This window comes from Erpetoichthys calabaricus, chromosome 11 (genome assembly GCF_900747795.2).
Source record: "Erpetoichthys calabaricus chromosome 11, fErpCal1.3, whole genome shotgun sequence".
Taxonomy (NCBI): domain Eukaryota; kingdom Metazoa; phylum Chordata; class Cladistia; order Polypteriformes; family Polypteridae; genus Erpetoichthys; species Erpetoichthys calabaricus.
In genome coordinates, this window is record NC_041404.2 from 80,671,145 (window position 1) to 80,690,954 (window position 19,810).

The 19,810-nt window shown below is 40.7% G+C and overlaps 1 protein-coding gene across 1 annotated transcript in view; it reads left to right on the plus strand.

Annotated features, from left to right (window-relative positions):
* The window catches only part of zgc:158263 (ceramide kinase family protein), a 32,792-nt gene that overhangs the window by 11,886 nt on the left and 1,096 nt on the right, over positions 1 to 19,810 (plus strand). Inside the window, exons 2-12 of the mRNA XM_028813426.2 lie at positions 425 to 529; positions 4,986 to 5,114; positions 7,374 to 7,502; positions 7,728 to 7,791; positions 8,060 to 8,205; positions 8,593 to 8,667; positions 9,139 to 9,291; positions 11,776 to 11,881; positions 12,442 to 12,533; positions 12,637 to 12,854; positions 19,516 to 19,745. Of these exons, the coding sequence (XP_028669259.2) occupies positions 425 to 529; positions 4,986 to 5,114; positions 7,374 to 7,502; positions 7,728 to 7,791; positions 8,060 to 8,205; positions 8,593 to 8,667; positions 9,139 to 9,291; positions 11,776 to 11,881; positions 12,442 to 12,533; positions 12,637 to 12,854; positions 19,516 to 19,745 (1,447 nt within the window). The remainder of the gene's footprint in view (positions 1 to 424; positions 530 to 4,985; positions 5,115 to 7,373; positions 7,503 to 7,727; positions 7,792 to 8,059; positions 8,206 to 8,592; positions 8,668 to 9,138; positions 9,292 to 11,775; positions 11,882 to 12,441; positions 12,534 to 12,636; positions 12,855 to 19,515; positions 19,746 to 19,810) is intronic.

Below are 19,810 nucleotides of genomic sequence, written 5' to 3' on the forward strand. Positions count from 1 at the left end.
AACGAGGTGCTTTATTTAGTAACCAAACATAAGTGATTTCAGTTATATGTTTATTCTCGGGGGCCGGGCGTGTTATTAATCACTGGGCTTAACTTGGTAAGATATGACTCAAATTCCTGTGACAATCAAATTTACAAGGAAATGAATGATTCAATCATAGAATAATAAATTGCTTGCTTTCCATTTTGGCAGGAATGAGCATGATAACATAACGTGTATAGGTGGGGGTCACTGAGTCCATACATGCTCGCCCCGTGCCGACCATTCAAATCCCAATCCACTGCATGGCTAGGGTCTGCAGACAAATATGACCCTTTGTCAAGCAATACCATGGCTCACTTTTAAATTTTAAAGCACCATCAGCATTTTTCAAAGGGCTGAATTTCAGATTAATTTTTCTTATTCTTTCCCTTTCTGTATACAGAATCCATAGAGACCATCCCTCTGGTGGAAATTATTGCAGTGCAAAAGGGGCTTGTGGAGATTGTGCCTTGTAAGAAGATTATTAACACACCTAATGATTTCACTGGTGAGTACTTGAAAACCACAGTGCTGGCTGTGGCTGACGTCCAACCAGGTTTTAATCTGCCATTAGTCATACATTTATAGAGTACACCCAGGCCTAAAAGACAACAAAAGAATTTTCCTCAAACAGGAAACATGCAGACATTTTCATTTGAGTGTTTCATGTGATTCCAGCAGATTGATGTTCTTAACTTAGAAAGGATCTCCTTGAAAATACAATATAAAAAGTGAACATTTTTTTGCTGCTTTCCACTTCAGTTTTTGTCATATTTTTCATATATCACAAGTATGTGAGTGCCCTCTAAAAAATGCCGCATGACAGAAAGGGGGAGCAGAAGCACACAATATACACAACAAGACAACACAAACAGAAGCAGACAGCTTCCTTTGCACCATCTACATTACACCGCTATCTATCCTGAATGAGTCCTCATCACTTGAGATGTTTGACCCAAGGAACTGTCTACACCAGACCTCCATCAAACCCAGCCACAACTGGATCCCCTTCTCAGCAATCAAAAGTAGTCAGCCCTCCACAGTAGTGTTTCTAAACTTTTCTGAGGGGGTCTCCCATAATGAATCAAAATAGACAAATAAATAAATAATTGCAATCCAGTGGTTGAGAAACACTGATCTTCACCAATGTTCCATTGATTCCAATAAAGACATGGTTACCTGTAGCCCAAACTTCCCAGCCATTACTGCTAATTCTGATTTGGACACAACCTTCAAGAACTCATCTCAGCCAAACATCCACAGTCCTACAATGCTAATTGGAGCTTCACACTTAGGATTCTAAAGCAGTCCATAATTTCCATTGATCCCATTGTGAATGCAACTCTTAGGAACTGTAATTTACTAACTATCTACAATGCTAAAGTGGCTCATGAGACGTTACAATCACGAATGCAAAGCAGTCCAGTGTTTCCATTGATTTGATTCTGTTGAGAAAGAGACTATTAGGAATCCAAAACCATATTCGTGGATGCCAATCAGAGCTCCATTTTCAAGAACTCAAAGCCACCACCTCCCTCTATTCTCCAACAATGCCAGTTGGGGCTCTCAGAAACCCAAAAGCACCCAACTCCTTTCATTCCAATTGATGTGTGACTCTTACAAACTTGTAGCAGCTAAACATCTCCGCCAATAGAGGGAGAAATGACAGGCCACACAGGCAGAATAGGACAGGACTGGAAGAAAGACATTTAACAAGAAAACAAAGCCAAAGTCAAAACCAGAAAGTCACAAAATCTAGCATCAAACCCAACATGTGATCCTAAACTGGACATCAAAGAACTGTACTTGAAATGTTAACTAAACAAAACTTCACTCGTGCAAATTACTTTATTGTTTGCAAACGCGATCTTGGACGACCATGATGGTCCAATGCTGAACTTTATACAGTTTAACATGTTGTTGTGGACCTCTGCTCATTCTACATGGCAATGCAGTTGTCACTGCTACCAACATTAACTGCAAAATGGTGGCACCTGCAGAATCCAAGATGACAAAGTAGAGAGATTGAAAATTATTTTAAAACCTCTTAAACAACATTTACCAGAAAAAATAAATAGGAAAGTTTAATTCAGCAGCTTAAAAAAACAAATGGATGTCAGAGACTTCCAAATAATACCAAGAAATGTGTAAATAAATTTTAAAATGCAAGCAAATCATAACATTATAATTGCTAATTCTAATGTAGCTCTCAAGAAGCCAAATCCTCCAGTCTTCTCTTCTGATAAGAATAGAACCATCAATCTCAGGAGATTGAAGCAGCCAGCCATTTCCATTGATGCCAATCAGGGATCACCTATTAGGAAACCAAAGCAGCTGACCATCTGATTCTTGCACATCCTTCATGGCCATCCTACCCTATCAGTGTGCCATTAATCCTGATCAGGTTGAGACCCTCAAAAACCCAGTTTTCTCCACTGATGGCACCCTCAGTGTTAATCCAGCCCAATCCAACTCAGCATGTAATTTCCAGCAGTTGTTCATGAATTCCAGTTTGATTATGACTCTGATGGCATCCGATGCCAGATGATTCCAAAGAGTAAGTGGGAAGACCCCTCAAAATCCTTCCTTAATCTGTGAAGATGTCTCCTGCCATCTGACAGCAATGGTCAGCGATAGCACAAACAAGGAGAATCTCCCTTCAGAGGACTGTCTAGGAAAAAATCAATTCAGACAACTTCACTTCTTCTGTTAACAAAAGTGAGGCTAGTTGAAAAGAGTTGAATACTTAAGAGATCTGCAAATACTTGAGTATTAATTATTATTAGTATTATTGCAGTATGTTAATTTCCCTTTGGGATTAATAAAGTATCTATCTATCTATCTATCTATCTATCTATCTATCTATCTATCTATCTATCTATCTATCTATCTATCTATCTATCTACTTTTTCTGTCAGTCTGTCATAAATGTTATTCACAAATATTACTAAAAATAAAAAACAGTAAGACCAAATGGTGCAAGGAATGCCCATCAGAGAGGGTAAATGATTTGAGGCATCTCCATCTTGGAATGCTACAATCTTAGTATTACACATCTGCTTTAGATTAAACCATAATGTGCCATAATTTGATCACGTCTGTTTAATTCAGTTGAGGGTCAGTTCTATTCTGGCAGCACTAAACATAATGCAGTTAACAGACCTGGACTAGACACCAGTGCATCACTGGAGTCTGCGTAGATTAGTCTCACTTAATTCAGTCCAAATACCAAATATAAGAGAATTCAAATATCAGGAGCAATTTAACTTGATTTTCCTAAACAAAGCCAAATTTAAAAAGTCAAACACCATGGGAGAGTTACATTTAAACAGTGAATAAGGAAAGAAAAAAAAAACTGAAGAAATACATATTTATACAAGTGAGCATGGTGGCGCAGTAGTTAGAAGCGTTTCAGGTTTGAATCCCTTGTTTAGTCACTGTCTGTCACTGTGTACACATGGCTTTTTGCTTGGCTAATATTTTTTTCCTCCCACATCCCAAAGATGTGTGTTTGTTGAGTTAAAATTGGCAATTTAAAACCGTTCCCTTGTGATCCGGGACTGGTGATCCCTTTTAGATCCAGGCTCCCCTCTGATCACAACACACATATATATTTTAATAATTTTTACATTGGTTTTGTATTTATACATGTTTGTATATAAATATATAATTAATGTTATTGTTGGTTAATTTATATTTCATATTTAATTTACTGTCTATACATTTATAATTCATTTTTATACCCTGTTTTTCCAAACACAAATCATGATAATATGTTTAAGATGCATAATTGAATGTTAGATGTTGCATTGCAGAAACAGAAGTGAATGAGAATTGTGTAACTCGTACTGATACATACATTCACGAATCGAATGAGAATTGTTAGACTGATTCTCGGGTACTAACTCATTCACGAGTCAAGTGAACAAAAACCATTAGTCGGATTCGCATGTACTGACTCATTCAGGAATCGGTACTGAATTGTTAGGCTGATTCTTACATACTGACTTATTCAAAAATCAAATTAATGAGACTCATTAGACTGACTCATTCTTGGGTAGTGTCTCATTCAAGAACCAAATGAGTCTGGTGGTACTTGCGCATGCGCTTCACACATCCACTAGCAGGCAGCAAAGCGGAAGACGATGACTATGTCATGCAGCACACGCATGCACTTCAGCACTAGTCCTGTTGAGCTCCACTGAATTGATTCATTTGTGCTCATGAATCAATTCTTATGATTCACTGAAAAGAGCCGTTCAAAAAGAACTAGTTGAAAGTACATGCTGAAGGCAAGAGATATCAAATATTTTTTTTATTTGTACTATTACCTGTTTTGGACAGGTGATGAGGCTAGTTATTCTTACATATGAACATGACAATTTAAGATTATTATTATTTCAGAATTCCAGTAAAAAGCTTTTGATCTATTATTTTAAAGGTATGTATGGTGCTGTATTAAAACACGATTAATCTAGTTTTCATTTCAACTCCTTCTGTCAAAGTTAAAATGCAAGCTGAACTGACAGCTGATTGGCCACAAACTAAGCATGGATCTGGTATTTTTTTTATTTTTGAAGCAATTGCATAAATGGATAACAGTGTTAATAGTGAAAGTGTTTTGCAGCAGGATTTTATGCTTCTTGAGGTGTAAGTACAACAGGTAATCCATTTATCTCTCTCCCTTTGCTCGCGCTTGCAGTTCCCTGCCGTGATTACTTGAATATCACCAGTGGAACCCCTGTGTTAGTCCATTGTTCCAAAATGTGCTTCTAGGATGACTGGAGAGTCAACATTATCCAGTGCTGCTGGGATAGGTCTGACTTCCCCTTTATTCTATAAGAAAATATGTGGCCCATGTTGTTTAAATTTCATTTTTCTGTATATTTGTACAGTATGGCTGTGCATTTCTAGCAAAAATACACAAATGCAGTTGACATTGTCCTCTTTGTGTTTCAATGCAGTGTTTTTTGTGAAGCGAGCTCCAAAATGCCAACAGCGCTGGATTCTGGACAAAATGGTCTTTACTGCTGAGGACTCCAATCTGAGGGATCAGTGGGTGTCGCAATTATCACAAAGAATCGAGCAGCACGGTAAGGATCAACCATACGTGAACAGGGCAAGGCTGGCAGTGTGACACAAAACGAGTGTTAAATGTCAGAGAGGAAATGCAAAAAGAGCATTGTGTGGACATCTAGGCTTTGAATGCAACTTCATACAACTGCTTAAAAAGATACATTTCCACTGTTTTTTTTTCATCTGCCAGAAGTGACTACAAATTAGAAATATACAAGGATCTGTGCATTGGCATGGTGACCTGTAGGTGGTGATCTTGAGCAAGAGCAGCATTTGGGGGTGGCAAGTGGGGTGGCTGCCCCGGGCCCTGCTTTTGAGGTCAGCGTGTCCCGTTCAAGTGGATTTGTATATATATATATATATATATATATATATATATATATATATATATATATATATCACGGCATTCGTAGTCTGAATCACAATCTGATTGTATGGGTGGTTACCTACCAGGTAACGCTTGTGGTTGGTCAGCAAGTCGGCTAACATCCGCCACAGTGCCCTCTTTCAGTTGCAAGAAGCAGATCATACGTTAATTTAACACTTCCTATCGAAACACTGAAACTCACATTTTATTTGTAGGCCATAAACATGTCCAAAAACATGTATCGGTAATGATAACTGGCTGACATGACATCAACGTGAGTTATGACTATGACATTCTGCGTATTGAGACTTAGAGTATACTTGCAATTTAGGTATTTTTCTAGAAGAGGCCCTGCTAAATTCCACATGACTCTGCATCGCATTTAGCACTGTCGTGGTATTGTCATGAATTATGAATTGCACTTTTTTAATAGATTATATCGTTATATTTTGATAACGTCTGCATGTTATCTTGCAAAAATTTAGCTGAATACTGTAATGAAAAAAATCCGGTGTACGGTAACATTATTTTTATTAAATTCGCGAGCAAGTTTATACAGTCCACACATACTGGTAACAGTGTTTGACGTAAGTGGCCCCGCATCGGGTTGATCAGTCCTAGACCCCGCACACCCATAAGACCGCCTCTGATCTTGAGCTCCCCAACTTCAAAATAGGACCAACTTGGCCAAGAAAGTATTAAAAGGGTGACTGTATTACAAAGGGAGAAATAATAAATTGATATTAGGGAAATTTAATAAACTTGACAAACCAAGTGACCAAACTATACACGTCTTGCCCCAATTATTAATATGAGGTGTTTAATACATTTAAACATGGACATTTCCACCCAGTTGCATTCTTGTCAGCATTTACACTTTTGACTCCTTGAAAATATGGCTGGAAGGACTATTTAGATACAAGTTCTTGGAATTGGCAAGGAGGTCATTTCAACCAGAGATTCCAGGCTAGTGCTCTACCGAGTGGCTTCTTGTGTCCCAATAACCCCTTGAAGTGCCAGAACATTAAGTTACATCACCTTGATGGACAATCCTTTAAACTGGTATCTCTGCAACCCAGAGCCTCCACCCTGGAGCTCCAAATAGGTGGAGTTGACTTAATGGACAGATGTCATTAAAGTTAGATAACCCTCCCACAACCCTAATCTTAACAACAGTTTAATCAGGCAAAGTTTTGGAGGTCTGCAGCTTGGGACCCATTGGAGTCAACTCCAGCTACTTGGAGCTCCAGTTTGAAGGCTTCAGGCTGCAGACATACATACTTGCAATTGTTTACAATGTGTTTGTGTGTCTTTTTGTGGAAATGTATGTATGTACTGTATGTTCAAGTGTATTTATATGTACAGTATGTCTGCATGTGTGTGTGTGTATGTGTGTGTGTGTCTGCTGTTGTGGACATGCTTTTCATGTATGCAGTTAGATTATGGCTCCACTTTTTCATGCAAGTCTGAATGTATATGACTTACTGTTGGAAGTTTTGTGTTTTTGTGTTGTACGTTTGCGCCTAGGATTGTGAGTGTGCTGTCACAGTAATTCATTCGAGTTGACGGTTTTCTTCAACTACTTTTGGCAAGTTGGATGTGAAAGTTTTTCTTTTCTCATTTTTCTTTCTTCATTTAAGTTGTCTTCCTTCTCAGTGCAAACCTCTTCAGCAATTATATGCTGTTTTAGCAAAGAAACGAAGTTGTGCTGGTATAACAATGCTGACCAAGCTTGAGGGCATGAGCATCATCTTACACCCCAGTCACCCGAGTCCTGCTTTGTTGTGCACAAGCTCAGATTTCCCAGCCTGCCCAGCTGACTCACTTTGAAGCTTTTATTTTAACCTTCTTTTTCCACCACCCCTGACTGAGCTCCTTCGACTGACTATTCTTCTCTTTTTTGCCTTAGGTCAGCAGCGTCCACAGAGGCTGCTAGTGTTCATCAATCCATTTGGAGGCCGAGGGAAAGCACGCAAAATTTACTACTCGCGTATTGCCCAGCTGTTTGAGCTGGCAGGGATCAATGTCCATGTGCTGGGTAAGGAATGAATTCCTAAAATGACTGTGGAGGCCATTAGCAGGAATCGGAGAGAGGAGAGGGTGCATCTGTTAAGACACAGATGTCTGGCATGGGCTCAAGTTTGCAGGGGTGTTGCGAGGGGTCCTACACTGGTGTTCAGTTGTAATGTATTGTGGTTGTCAGTTTTTGCTGACTGGGCTTGACTTTTTTCTTGACGTCACTCTTCTTCTACATCTTCTCCAGAAACAGAAAGAGCAAACCAAGCCCGGGATTACATTCTGCAGAAGGACTTGTCCAGCTTTGATGGGTAAGATGGCTTTTTTCATTCAGATCAAGGTAAGCCCATGTCAGTCACATTGCCTACTGTGGGTGCTACTGTCCAACGCTTACATGGAGCTCCACCAGTAGGGCCTTCAGTTTGCATGTGAAGAACAATTTTTATGGGCTACGGTCATTTTATATATTAAAGACTGGTTTAGCCTGTTTTTTGTCTATGTGCACATCCTGTGTGCCTCTGCAGATTTGTATGAAGTTTCTACAGCCATGTTAAGCATTTGTGTCTCATCTACTTGCAGTGTGGTGTGTGTAGGAGGAGATGGGATGTTCAGTGAGCTCATGCATGGCCTGATTGGACGAAGCCAGAGAGAGGCGTGCATTTCTGAGGATGATCCTGAAGCCACCCTGCAAGGCTGTTCTCTGCGTATTGGAATCATACCTGCAGGTAATGTGGGGGGTACAGATCTGGTAGCAGTGTAGAGGGCACTCTCTGAGCAACTGGTGCCTGCTGTAATGGTGAGGGGGGTCTAGGAGACAGCATCATTGTGCTCACAGAGGATTCCCCCACTTCATTCCATTTTCCACCTTGGCTGAAAGCAACAACTTGAACATACTAGGGGTTCAACAAAGAAAGATGAGACAAACAGCAGAATGGAATCGAGCAACATTCTCACACCTCAGACTGGCAGAAGTCTGTGCTGGGTTTACTACTGATCAGGTGCAAGCTGGCATCCTAGGACCCCTGCCCAAAGTGCAAGCCTAGATGTTCTTAGTGCTTGATGAATGAACCTAATGTACATTTTACTAATGCAAGTCAAATATCCTCTTGCAGGTTCAACAAACTGTGTGTGCTTCGCCACTGTTGGAGTGAATGACCCCATCACCTCGGCACTGCACATCATCGTAGGTAAGTACATTTATCTCAGGCTGTCTCACACCGCTCTAATATGAGTGATTCAAAATGGGGTGCTGGGTCATTGTTTATAGTACACAGATAGATAATACAAAAGGCACTATTTACCATGACCGATAGATAGATAGATAGATAGATAGATAGATAGATAGATAGATAGATAGATAGATAGATAGATAGATAGATAGATAGATAGATAGATAGATAGATAGATAGATAGATAGTAAAGGCACTATTTACCATAAAAGATATAAAGATTTTATAGAAGACACTGCATACCATAACAGATAGATATACTGCATGGATATTATGAAAGGCACTATATACCATAAAAGATAGATAGATAGACTAAGTTATTGATCTCAAGGAGAAATTACAGTGTTACAGCAGGGAGCCCAGGCTCCTTCTGTTTAATAAATGAATACTGCCGCTTGAAGTTCAAGGTCTTTCTGTTTTGGCTGGTAGGTGACAGTCAGCCTTTGGATGTTTGTGCCGTTCATCACAAGAAGCAGTTCATCAAGTACTCTGTCTCAATGGTGGGATATGGATTCTATGGGGATGTGTTGTCAGACAGTGATAAGCACCGTTGGATGGGGCCAATCAGATATGATTATTCAGGTAAATCTCCGCTATATGAATCTAAGTCCCCTATGTTTTATAGAGGTTTGGTATAAGTCAGGTTGTTAAGTCAGGTCAAGTTTGTTTAAGACATGGTCACATTACATGACTTTTCTAGTGATTATTCAGTTGTAGACTTCATTTATATTAGATTTTGTCTTAAGTCGAAAGGATAGACTCTGTGTATGCAACAACCAATGAGCGCCCACCCAGAACTATAAGGCAAATAATGGATGATGAGCAATCAGGAACGCTGGTGTTTTGTACCTAAAAAACAGAAGAAAACTCTCTGATGTCTCATGTTTTTTGTAACACGGTAGACTGGAAAAAAGAAAAAAAGGAACTGAGATTGCATCTGACCTCAATGTACGTATAAATCCTTCTCATGGGCACCAGCTCCATCATACAGCGTGTTGTTGGCTTTCAGAAAAAAGGGGTGAGCTCGTAGTATTTTAGAAATATGAAACTGTGCCAGAAAGTCATCATGCTGTCATCTAATTTGACAAAGACTGCATAAACTATTTGTGCAATGTGACATATTCAGACAAGATCAACAATGTAACAAAGGTGCTATATAGGCACCCGACCCGACACAGATAGACACAGAGGCACGTATGAAACTAACAAAGACTTTATTTTTCTTCACCCATGGGCGCACGTCTTCCCCGTGACCTACAGGCAATACACAGTCCACAAGCACAATTACAACACAACACTCTTTTCTCCTTTACCACCACTCCTCCTCAGGCTTAGTCCTCCTCCTCCCGACTCTGGCTCTCTTGAGTGGTGGCGGCTGGCCCTTTTATAGCCCACCCGGAAGCATTCCAGGTGCTTGACCGCTTGGTCCTAATTGCACTTCCGGGTGGGGCTGAGGATTCGTCCAGCCGGGCTGCTGACTCCATGCCGCTCCCCCTAGCGGCCATCCGAGCCCCCCAACCAGGCTGTGGAGGACTCCATCTCCCATGGAGCCATGCAACAGGTTGGGGAATCACCATCCACCAGGGAGGCTGCCACCAAGCGTCCCGGGGGAGGTATTGAACTGCCCATGGTTGCTCCCCCGGAACAGATGCAGAAGGGGCGTCCCTGCTGGGCAAGGGACCCGGCTGTCCGCCACAACAACTACAATTATCAAGTATGACATTCCTTTTGACTAGATGTTATGTACTGTGGCATTGGTTTTAGCATTCCTAAAAAGAACTGTCATTTTATTTTAATACAAGGCTTGCATACTATGTATAAATGGCTGGGATTTTACTATAATACTTCAATTTCTAGTGATTACATGGTAAAAGAGTGAGCTCAGTTTCCAGACATTGTACACAAAGATAGCACAATGGTGCAGTGATTGATGGTGCTGCCTAGCAGATCCATGCCTGGACTCAAATCCAGGTCTCTCGAACTGTTAGGCGGAGGCACTAGTCACTGTGAGTACCTGTGGAGTTACTTATTTAGAAATCAGTTTTAGAAGGAGTGGTATAATCTTGTTTTCATCTTGATGTTATATTTTGCACTGGTCAGTGGCAAAAATCCTTAATAAATTCTTAATAAATACATTAAGATTCCAATAGTTTAACCCAATAAAATGAGCTCAAATCCAAGGGTGAATACACAGAGTACTGAAAATGGGACATTTGGAGCCCTTATATTTCTATATTTATGTTTAACGGTTCATGTGTCTTACTTACCTCCACTCTGATGGTATCCAGCTACTCCTTTGCTGTCAGGGCTCTACAGTGGTTAACTCTGCAGCTGTGAATCTTGGTTTGAATGCTCTGTCTTGTGGATTTTGCCCGTTTTCCCCTTGTGTTTGTGGGTTTCTCCTTATACACCAGTTTTCCTCCATCATCGCAGTTTTGGGGTAACTGGTGACTCCAAACTGGCCCCACTGAGTGAGAGTTAGTGTGTGAGTGAAGGTGCTCTCTGATGGATTGACCCACCGCCCAGAGTTGGTGCCTATTTTGCACCCAAAGCTTCCAGTATAAGCTCCAGCCACCATGACTGTGAACTGGATTAATCTGTTTTTAAAATGGATGGACTCCCTTCAACTCCACTCCTGTTGTGAGTCAATGCCATCTCACCTCACTTGAACCCCAGTTTAACTCCAGGTTGTGGGGTTTTTCCATTTGTGTTTTTTACTCTTGCATTTCTCTATTTACCTCACTTTCAAACTAGGTTGCGTGCAGTCTCTAAATATGGCAGATCCAGGACTATAGGTGAGATCTAGCTAGTTGTGAAAATAACAGAAGAATAAAAGCATTTCCTTTTCTTGCATTACCAAGTTTTTTTTTTAATTTATAGATAGAAATAAACACAAATATTTTAGTGTTGAGGACAATTGAATCCTGTCATGTCAGCCCAAATCATCAACGGGTCTTGAATTTTCTTCTGTTCTCTCAAGTGAACCATTTAACCTAAATGATCATTTGCAGTCAGGCAAATCAACGTATCAGTATAATGAAATTTGTCGGACCTCTTGTGTTTTAGGATTTAAGGTATTCCTCCAGAACCGCAGCTATCAAGGCATCATTGAGTACCAGCTCGCAGGAACAGGGCAGTCGAACCCGAGAGACAACACCCGCTGCAGGACTGGGTAAGACAAATGCGTGTGAAAGTGAGCCAGGATGTCGGAGAAAGTCACTCTTTTTCTGTATGGAGGTTGACTTTGCACACTAGTCATTGATTCTGGGAGAAGCCCTCTGCTCCTCCTTGATTTGTTATATAATAACAATATATGTAATATTACTAGTGGGTGTCAGGAGGGTGATGAAAGTAGGGTTGTGTTGGCACCTTCAGGTTTTTTGGCCCCAATTTGAAAACTTGCTGAATCTTCACAACTTTCTTCCAAGGTCTTCCCACAGCCTAAAGTCACCTTATCATACTGATCAGTAAATTAATTAGGTATTAAACACTAAATGGGCTTTGTGATGGACAGCCATCTTGTCCACGGTTGGCCCCAGCTTTGCATTTATTTTCAACTGAGTTTGTGTTTGTTTATGAGGAGAAGGCTAGATAATATACATAAAGGTGGACATTGCTTTCCGGTTCCTGGGGTTGCATCTAGAATTCAACAGCACCCGCTGACTTGCCTGATGGGTCTTTCTTTGCTCGGAAGTGCACTGATGATCTCTGTCTCCTTGATCTTTGCATCAGGTGTATGGTATGCTCAGAGTCCACAGAGCGGCTATGCAGTCCAGAAGAAAACGCATTTGATAACGTCTCACAAGGGAGCTACAAAAGCCAAGGTAGGGGGTGTGAGTGTGAATGCCCAACTCAAAAAGACACCTTCATTTGCCTGCCCAGCTGATGTCTTACTGGTTTCTCTATCTCTTCTTCACACACACACAGGCTCAGATGAGGAGGTGATTGACGAATGGCATAGTGCTGAAGGAACGTTCAAGGCTATTAACATGACTTGCATGTCCAGTGCTTGTCCCAAGAGTCCAGATGGCCTGTCTCCTTGTGCACACCTAGCAGACGGCACAGCAGATCTCATCATTGTGCGCAAGTGCTCCCGTGTCAGCTTTTTAAGGCATTTGTTCCGCCACACCAACCAAAAAGACCAGGTGAGTCCAGATTAGCATTGTTTACCGTACTGATCTTTTTTTCCAAGAGCATATTTCAGATCACAAGGTGAGTTACAGAATAAAGGATGCATTATGAAGCATTAAAAATAAGGCGCGAGATTGCAAGCAAATAGCATGACTCGGGGGAAGTGTCTTGAAGTTTGTGATCCTTATGTCAGAATATAAAACATCAACCTGACTATACAAGTTAGTCGATGAACGGTCAGAATGGTTGACCACACAGCTTAGTTAGTATAAGTGTTGAACATTATAAATATAACACTCTCGAACCTGTTCTAGTTCAGGGTCACTAGTTCCAGAATCAATTCTGGTAACATTGGGCGCAAGTAAAGAATCGACTCTGCACAGTGCTAGTCCCTCGCATGGCTCACACGTGTATCACACACCCAATGGACTGCTTTAGAACTCACAAAAAACCAGGGGTTATGGGGGCAATGTGCAGACTCCACACGCATACAATGGGATTCAGACCCAGGATGTAGGACCTTTACGATGGCATAGAAAACAGTTCGCTCTAAAAATATTATTGGAATGTCTTTGGGATTAGATATTAAAACAGAAAAATCAAGGGTTGAAAGTCATGTTCTATGGACACTCACTGAAAGGCCCAGGTGGGGATCCATACCATGAGCACTGCTTGGAGCGCACCATAATGATCATCATCGTCACAAGTGCATCACAGAATGTGTGTCCAGCTGCTTTGATAAGTTTCATCCACCTACTTTATCACGCTGTATAGGAGGGCACTAGGCACAATTGGACACAATGCAGTACCAGCCCTAGACAGATTGCCAGTTACCCACAGGGCATATTCATCACACACCCACAATCGCAGCAATTGTCAGATGCACACCCACAATCAGAGCTTATTCATGACAGCACATAGAACAAAATGCAGGAACCAAACCTGGTTGTGACACCCTCTGTCAGTCCTACAAAGGCCATTTACAGACACAAATTAGCCTAGCATTTGACTCTTTGGCATGTGTAAGGAAACCAGAGTACCCAATGAAATCTACATGAACATAGAGAAAACACGCAAACCGAATGAACAGGCCAAAAATCAAGCCTGGATCCATGAGGCAGCACCATTTTTCAATGCATTAGAATATTAACATCTTCTTAAATGATAGAAGTTACTTCTATGCAATTTTATTTATATGCTACCCTATTTACATTTACATTTTTGTGGTGTACATTAACGTGCCCGATGACAGACTGGTGCCCAAATCAGGGTCAATTGCTGCTTTGCACCTGACTTATGACCTTGTAATGAAAAATGTGAGGTTAGTAAAAGCTTAGATGTTTTACTTAGCATTTTTGATGCTGACATCTCTATCAAGTGATACAAAAAAATACACAAAATTATCAATAATTACCTTAGATAATAGTTTGAGCAAGATAACTACCAAGTGGACAAAACTGTACACTTCAAATCTCAACTGGATACAAAACAGGGTGTTGCCAGAATTCAGGATTTTCCAGTCCTACCTTTTAGTTTCCCAAACAACAGGATCAAGGAGCTTGGCTATTTTTAGAAAATTCAGTTTCTTCAGTGGACAGCTTTGTATGTTTGTGATGTGATGTTGGCGACTTCAAAATTGGTGCTGATCTTTCTTGAGAAGTAAGCAACAGTGAGATTATTACATAAAACAATAGCCAAGAATTAAAACAAGTGCAAAGAATAATTCTGTGTGAATTTTTTTTTTTTTTTTTTACACCATATAGGCCTATAAAATACCATAGTGAAAGCTTTATAAATACAATCATAATCTGTTTTCTTTATCCATATGTTTGTTTGCCAATTACACAAAAATGACTGGACTGATTTTTCTGAAATTTTGAGTGTGCATTTCATTTGGTCCAACTTAAAATACACTGCTGAAAAATCACTTAAATCATACATTGTATCTTGATGAACAAAATATTCAAGTGGAAAATCTTTACTGAGTAATACTGTGTAATTCATTAAGAACAAAATGATGTAACAACTGTCAATGGAAACCAAAATCACCAACTCACTGAGGGCTGGATTCAACATCACACTGAAAATCAAAGTCAAAAATTGATATCACAGGCTGATCCAACTGGCTTGAATTTCATCACGGCAACTTATAATGTGACTCTGCAGTGTGTTAGGCCCCCTTGTACCTGTATGCACTCACAACAATATCTGGGCATGCTGCGTATAGATAGTGTCCTGTGGAATCTCCTCCCAGATCTGGATCAAGGCATCAGTGAGCTCCTGGACAGTCTGTGGTGCTACTTGGCAGAATCAGATTCACAGATACATAACATCCCAGAGGTTCTCAATTGGATTCAGGCCTGAGGAACATGCGGGCCAGTCAATGGCATCAGTACCTTTGTCATCCAGGAACTGCCTACACACTCTGGCCAGTTGAGGCTGGGCATTGTCTTTCACCAGGAAGAACCCAGGGCCCACTACACCAGTGTATGTTGTGACAATGGCTCTGAGGATTTCATCCTTTTACCTAACAGCAGCCAGGGTACAGTTGACTAACACGTGGAGGACTGTGCAACCACCCAAGGATATGGCTCCCCAGACCATCACTGACCCACCGCCAAACTGGTCATGCTGGATGATGTTGCAGGCTGCATAACATTCACCACGGCATCTCCAGACTCTTCCATGTCTGTCACATGTGCTCACTGTGAACTTGCTTTCATCTGTGAAAAGAATGGGGCGCCAATGACAGAGCTGCCAACTGTGGTATTCTCTGCCAATTGAGCTGCACAGTGATGGACTATATGCAAAGGTTCCACTAGAGGACCACCATGATAGATTCTGTTTCTAACAGTTTGGTCAGAATCATGGACACCAGTAGCCAGCTGGAGGTCATTTTGTATGGCTCTGGAAGTGCTCCTCCTGTTCCTCCTTGCACAAAGTAACCAGATACTGGTCATTTTGCTGGGTTGATGCCCATTTACAGCCCTGTCCAGCTCTCCTTATATGACAGCCCATCTCTTGGTATCTTCTCCATGCTCTTGAGACTGTTCTGGGAGACACAGCAAACCTTCTTGCGATGGTACGTAGGTACCACCTCATGCTACCAGTAGTGACAAGGACACCAGCAAAATGCTAAACTAGAGAAGAATCAGCCAGAAATGATAAAGAGAGAGCAGTTGCTTGTGGTCACCACATCTAAAACCATCCCCTTTATGGAGGATGTCTTGCTGTTGCCCCTCCAGTGCACCTTTGTCACTTTCATTTGTACCAAAGTAGGTGAAATTGATTCACAATCGCTTATGCTTCTTAACTGGACAGTTTGATACCCCTGAAGCTTAACTGACTTGGTGTTAGACTGTGATGATTAAGTGTTCCCTTAATTTTTTTGAGCACTGTATACGTATATGGCATATCAGAGAAAAGGGTTGTTTGTCTAAAAGTATGTCATTTTGTCTCATTGTGAGTTGTGTTCAGCCGTGTTAAATTTCCAAAAGACATTTCTTCTCTCTTTCTTTTCATGTAGACCTTATACTGGAAAATATACCAGTCCAAAAGGGATATATAGTGTTGCCAAACCCTTAAGGAGCAATGCTCCTTTCTTTTAATTCCCTAAAAACCTTTTTATAGTGAGTTCTGTTCACGCATAATAAAGTTTTACATTAGTTTTCCAGAGCTGTATTTGAAAGGACTACCTATTATTTTGTAATATTATATTAAAAGTTGGTTTACAAAATGGATAGATGGCTAGACGGGTGGATATTATACATAACCAATGGGCCTCTAAACAAGGCAGCCTGCTTTGTGTTGGTCAAGTCTATAGACAGAGATTTCATTGTTCTGTGTACACGTGACAGCAACTCTGAAATGAACTGATAGCACTATATTTTCTATCAAAGCAAAAGCTTACATTGTTGAAGAAGCCAACACTATTGTACCCCTGCATATTGTTAGTAAATGCGATAGGGTTGAGCCACGATGAAACAGAATGACTGCATTCCAAATTTCGCCCTGGGAACAAATAAAGTTGTAGCTATTGTGACAGATTAAGGTCTCCGTGACCCCTTGAACCCTCAGAGTAGACGTCAGACACCAGATAAAAGTCCAAATAATAGTTTATTATTAATAATAATAATAAATGTGCACAAAGCACCCTCCACTCCACAATACTCAAATAATAATAATAATTCCAATAAACAATAACCAATGCTCCACTCCCAGACGCGTTGCCACCCTTCCACCCAGCTCAGCGTCTGGGATTTCCCATCGTCCTTTTATATTCCCTGACCTGGAAGTGTTTCCCATCTTACTTCCGGGTCAGATAAAAGTCCTTCTTTTCAACCCGGAAACACGACGTTCCCTCTGGTCATATGATTATGACGTGCTTCCGGGTTATAGGGCATGTATAAGTCCTTGAGCCTCCCTGCAGTGTCCTCTGGTGGGCCCCACAGTGTCCAGCAGGGTTGGGAATAAAAACTCCATTGTCCATAATTCCCTGCTGGTCTTCGGGACACTTCTATGCTACAGGGAGGGCTCCATCTAGCGGCCTGGGGCTATTGGCCGGGGTAAATGGCCGGCCATCCCTCACACTATCTGTCTATGCAAAGTCACTGTTTAGAATATGGTAGAAAGAGAACAACTGAGGGCGTTATTACTAACCTTTACTGTGTCTTGATGGCAGACATTAATTCAAGTCCATTTTATGATGAGACACTTATAATTTTAGACTTCAATGACAATATAATGTTGCAATTTGCAGCAATTTTAAATCAACGTTGAAGGAATCAACTTTGAATCATTATCGAATTCTTTCACTGATGTTGTATTCTGTAATAATACGGAGACCTACAGTGATGCTTGTGAACCCACTGGAAATTGTAGTTGCTTTCCACAATCCATGAATTTGATTATCCAACAAACCATTCCAGTTTATTGATATGGGTTTAAACATCTATTCATGAAACCTCACTAAACCAGGAAGTGCAAAGAAGTAATGTTCATGGATCCAACCACTCCAGCAAGGAGTTATAGCAACCATGGAATCCAATCATATGCAAAAACAGCAAATTCTATGCTCATCAGAGCAGAGAAGTTGATAGTGAACAGTGAGGCAGTGTAGGCTTGCAATAACAAAAACAGTTATCATTTAAAAAACACATTGCCCTCTTACCATAATCTGTTATGCAAATATACCTGGGTAACGCCAGGTACCATGGCTAGTATAAAATAGGATATTTACTTATTTGGCTGATGCCTTTATTCAAGGCGACTTACAACATTTATGATACAACTGGTTATATTTCTTTTGGTTTTTCAAGTGCAGTACAGGCAGGTCAAGTGACTTGTTCATTGTCACACAGTGTCAGCAGCAGGGTTTGAAGTCTAAAGCCTTAACCACTATGCCACACTGCCTGCCAAAGTAGGAATGTTAAAATACGTCAAAACAAACCATTTCCAATCCCACTTCAATTCAGGGTCCTAGCACCATGTCCAAAAGGGGCGTCCCTTCATTGTCGGGCACAATCATTCAAACACCCACAGTAGGCTAGCTCAGAGTGGTCATTTGGCCTAAAAATGCATATCACTGGAAAGAAAATCAAAGTACCGGGATAAAAGAAACAAAATGTAGACACATAAAGAACATACAGAATCTACAGAGAGGCAGTATTGTTAACCACGGGGACCACCTAAATGCTAAATTTTAATATTAAAAAAGTGATGCAACATAACATTCTGAAATATGCATAACCTCATCTAGGGTTCCTGGCTGTGTACTGTTTGCATTCCAATTCCGGCATTCTTTTCTTGTTAAATGTTACGCTCTAGATAAGTGGTGAGCAGTTAGTGAATGTTTCACTCAAAAAGGTGAACATCTTTAGTGGTTTGAAGTATTTAATAAAGGTGTGTCCATGCTGAAAAGAAGACAAATATACACTTGGACCATTCACACCATATTGCTTATCTTTATGTCAGTTTACGTTACCAATGGTCAGTAACTGTCCCCAGTTCAACTAAAGTTTGAATTAAGCAAACTTTCCTGAAAATATAGGTGCTCCATCTCATTCTGTTCTTGGATTGTGTAAGTTAAAGTGGTACAGACAGATAGAAAAGTCTACCATATGTATTGGTATGGTATGTACTGGTAACAGTTTGTGTTGATTTTTGAGTATAGACTGTAAAAATGGAAATTCCTTATAATTAGCAATAGTGGGTTCTGCTATTCAACCATCCACTCATCCACCCATTCATTTTTTCATTTCTTTTCATATATAACTATCCATATCAAGGTTGTACAGAAACCAAACCTTACCAGGAGTGAGCAGGAGTCACCCAGAAGGTGATACCAACTTGTTTCTCTCATGAATCTGCCAATGATCACAGCTATCAGGACTGATGAAACAGGTCTCTATGAATTAAAGGGTGTAATTGAACAAGATTATGTGGATTTGGCAAAATGTAATACATTTTTTATTTTCATATAATGCAAGAAGGGCTTCACTTGGGAGTCGTTTTCTCCAATTGTTGGGGGGCCCAGTGCACTGTCACCCTACATTTGGCTGTAGATTAGCTATTGGGGTTTTAGCTTCATCCAGTAAGCCTCTTGCCTCTTTACCACCATCTGTCCGACCCACATACATACACTTGACATGTTTTATTGTATTCTTCTTTGAACAGTTTGACCTGCCTTTTGTTGATGTTTTTCGAGTGAAGGCACTGAAGTTCACACCGATACCTCAAGATGATGATGATGAAAGTCTTGAATCAACACTTCCGGTGCATTTGGAGCATGAAAGTGTGGAACAAACAAAGAGCAGCTTTCTTGCCCGGCTCTGTGGAGGTCCATCAATGAGATCAAAATGGAACTGCGATGGTGAAGTCATGCCACATGCCGCCATCAATGTCAGGTGAGTGTCATGAAGAGGCCTGCCAATGCCTTCTTAAGTCTAGCCTAGAGCTTTTGTGATCTCCT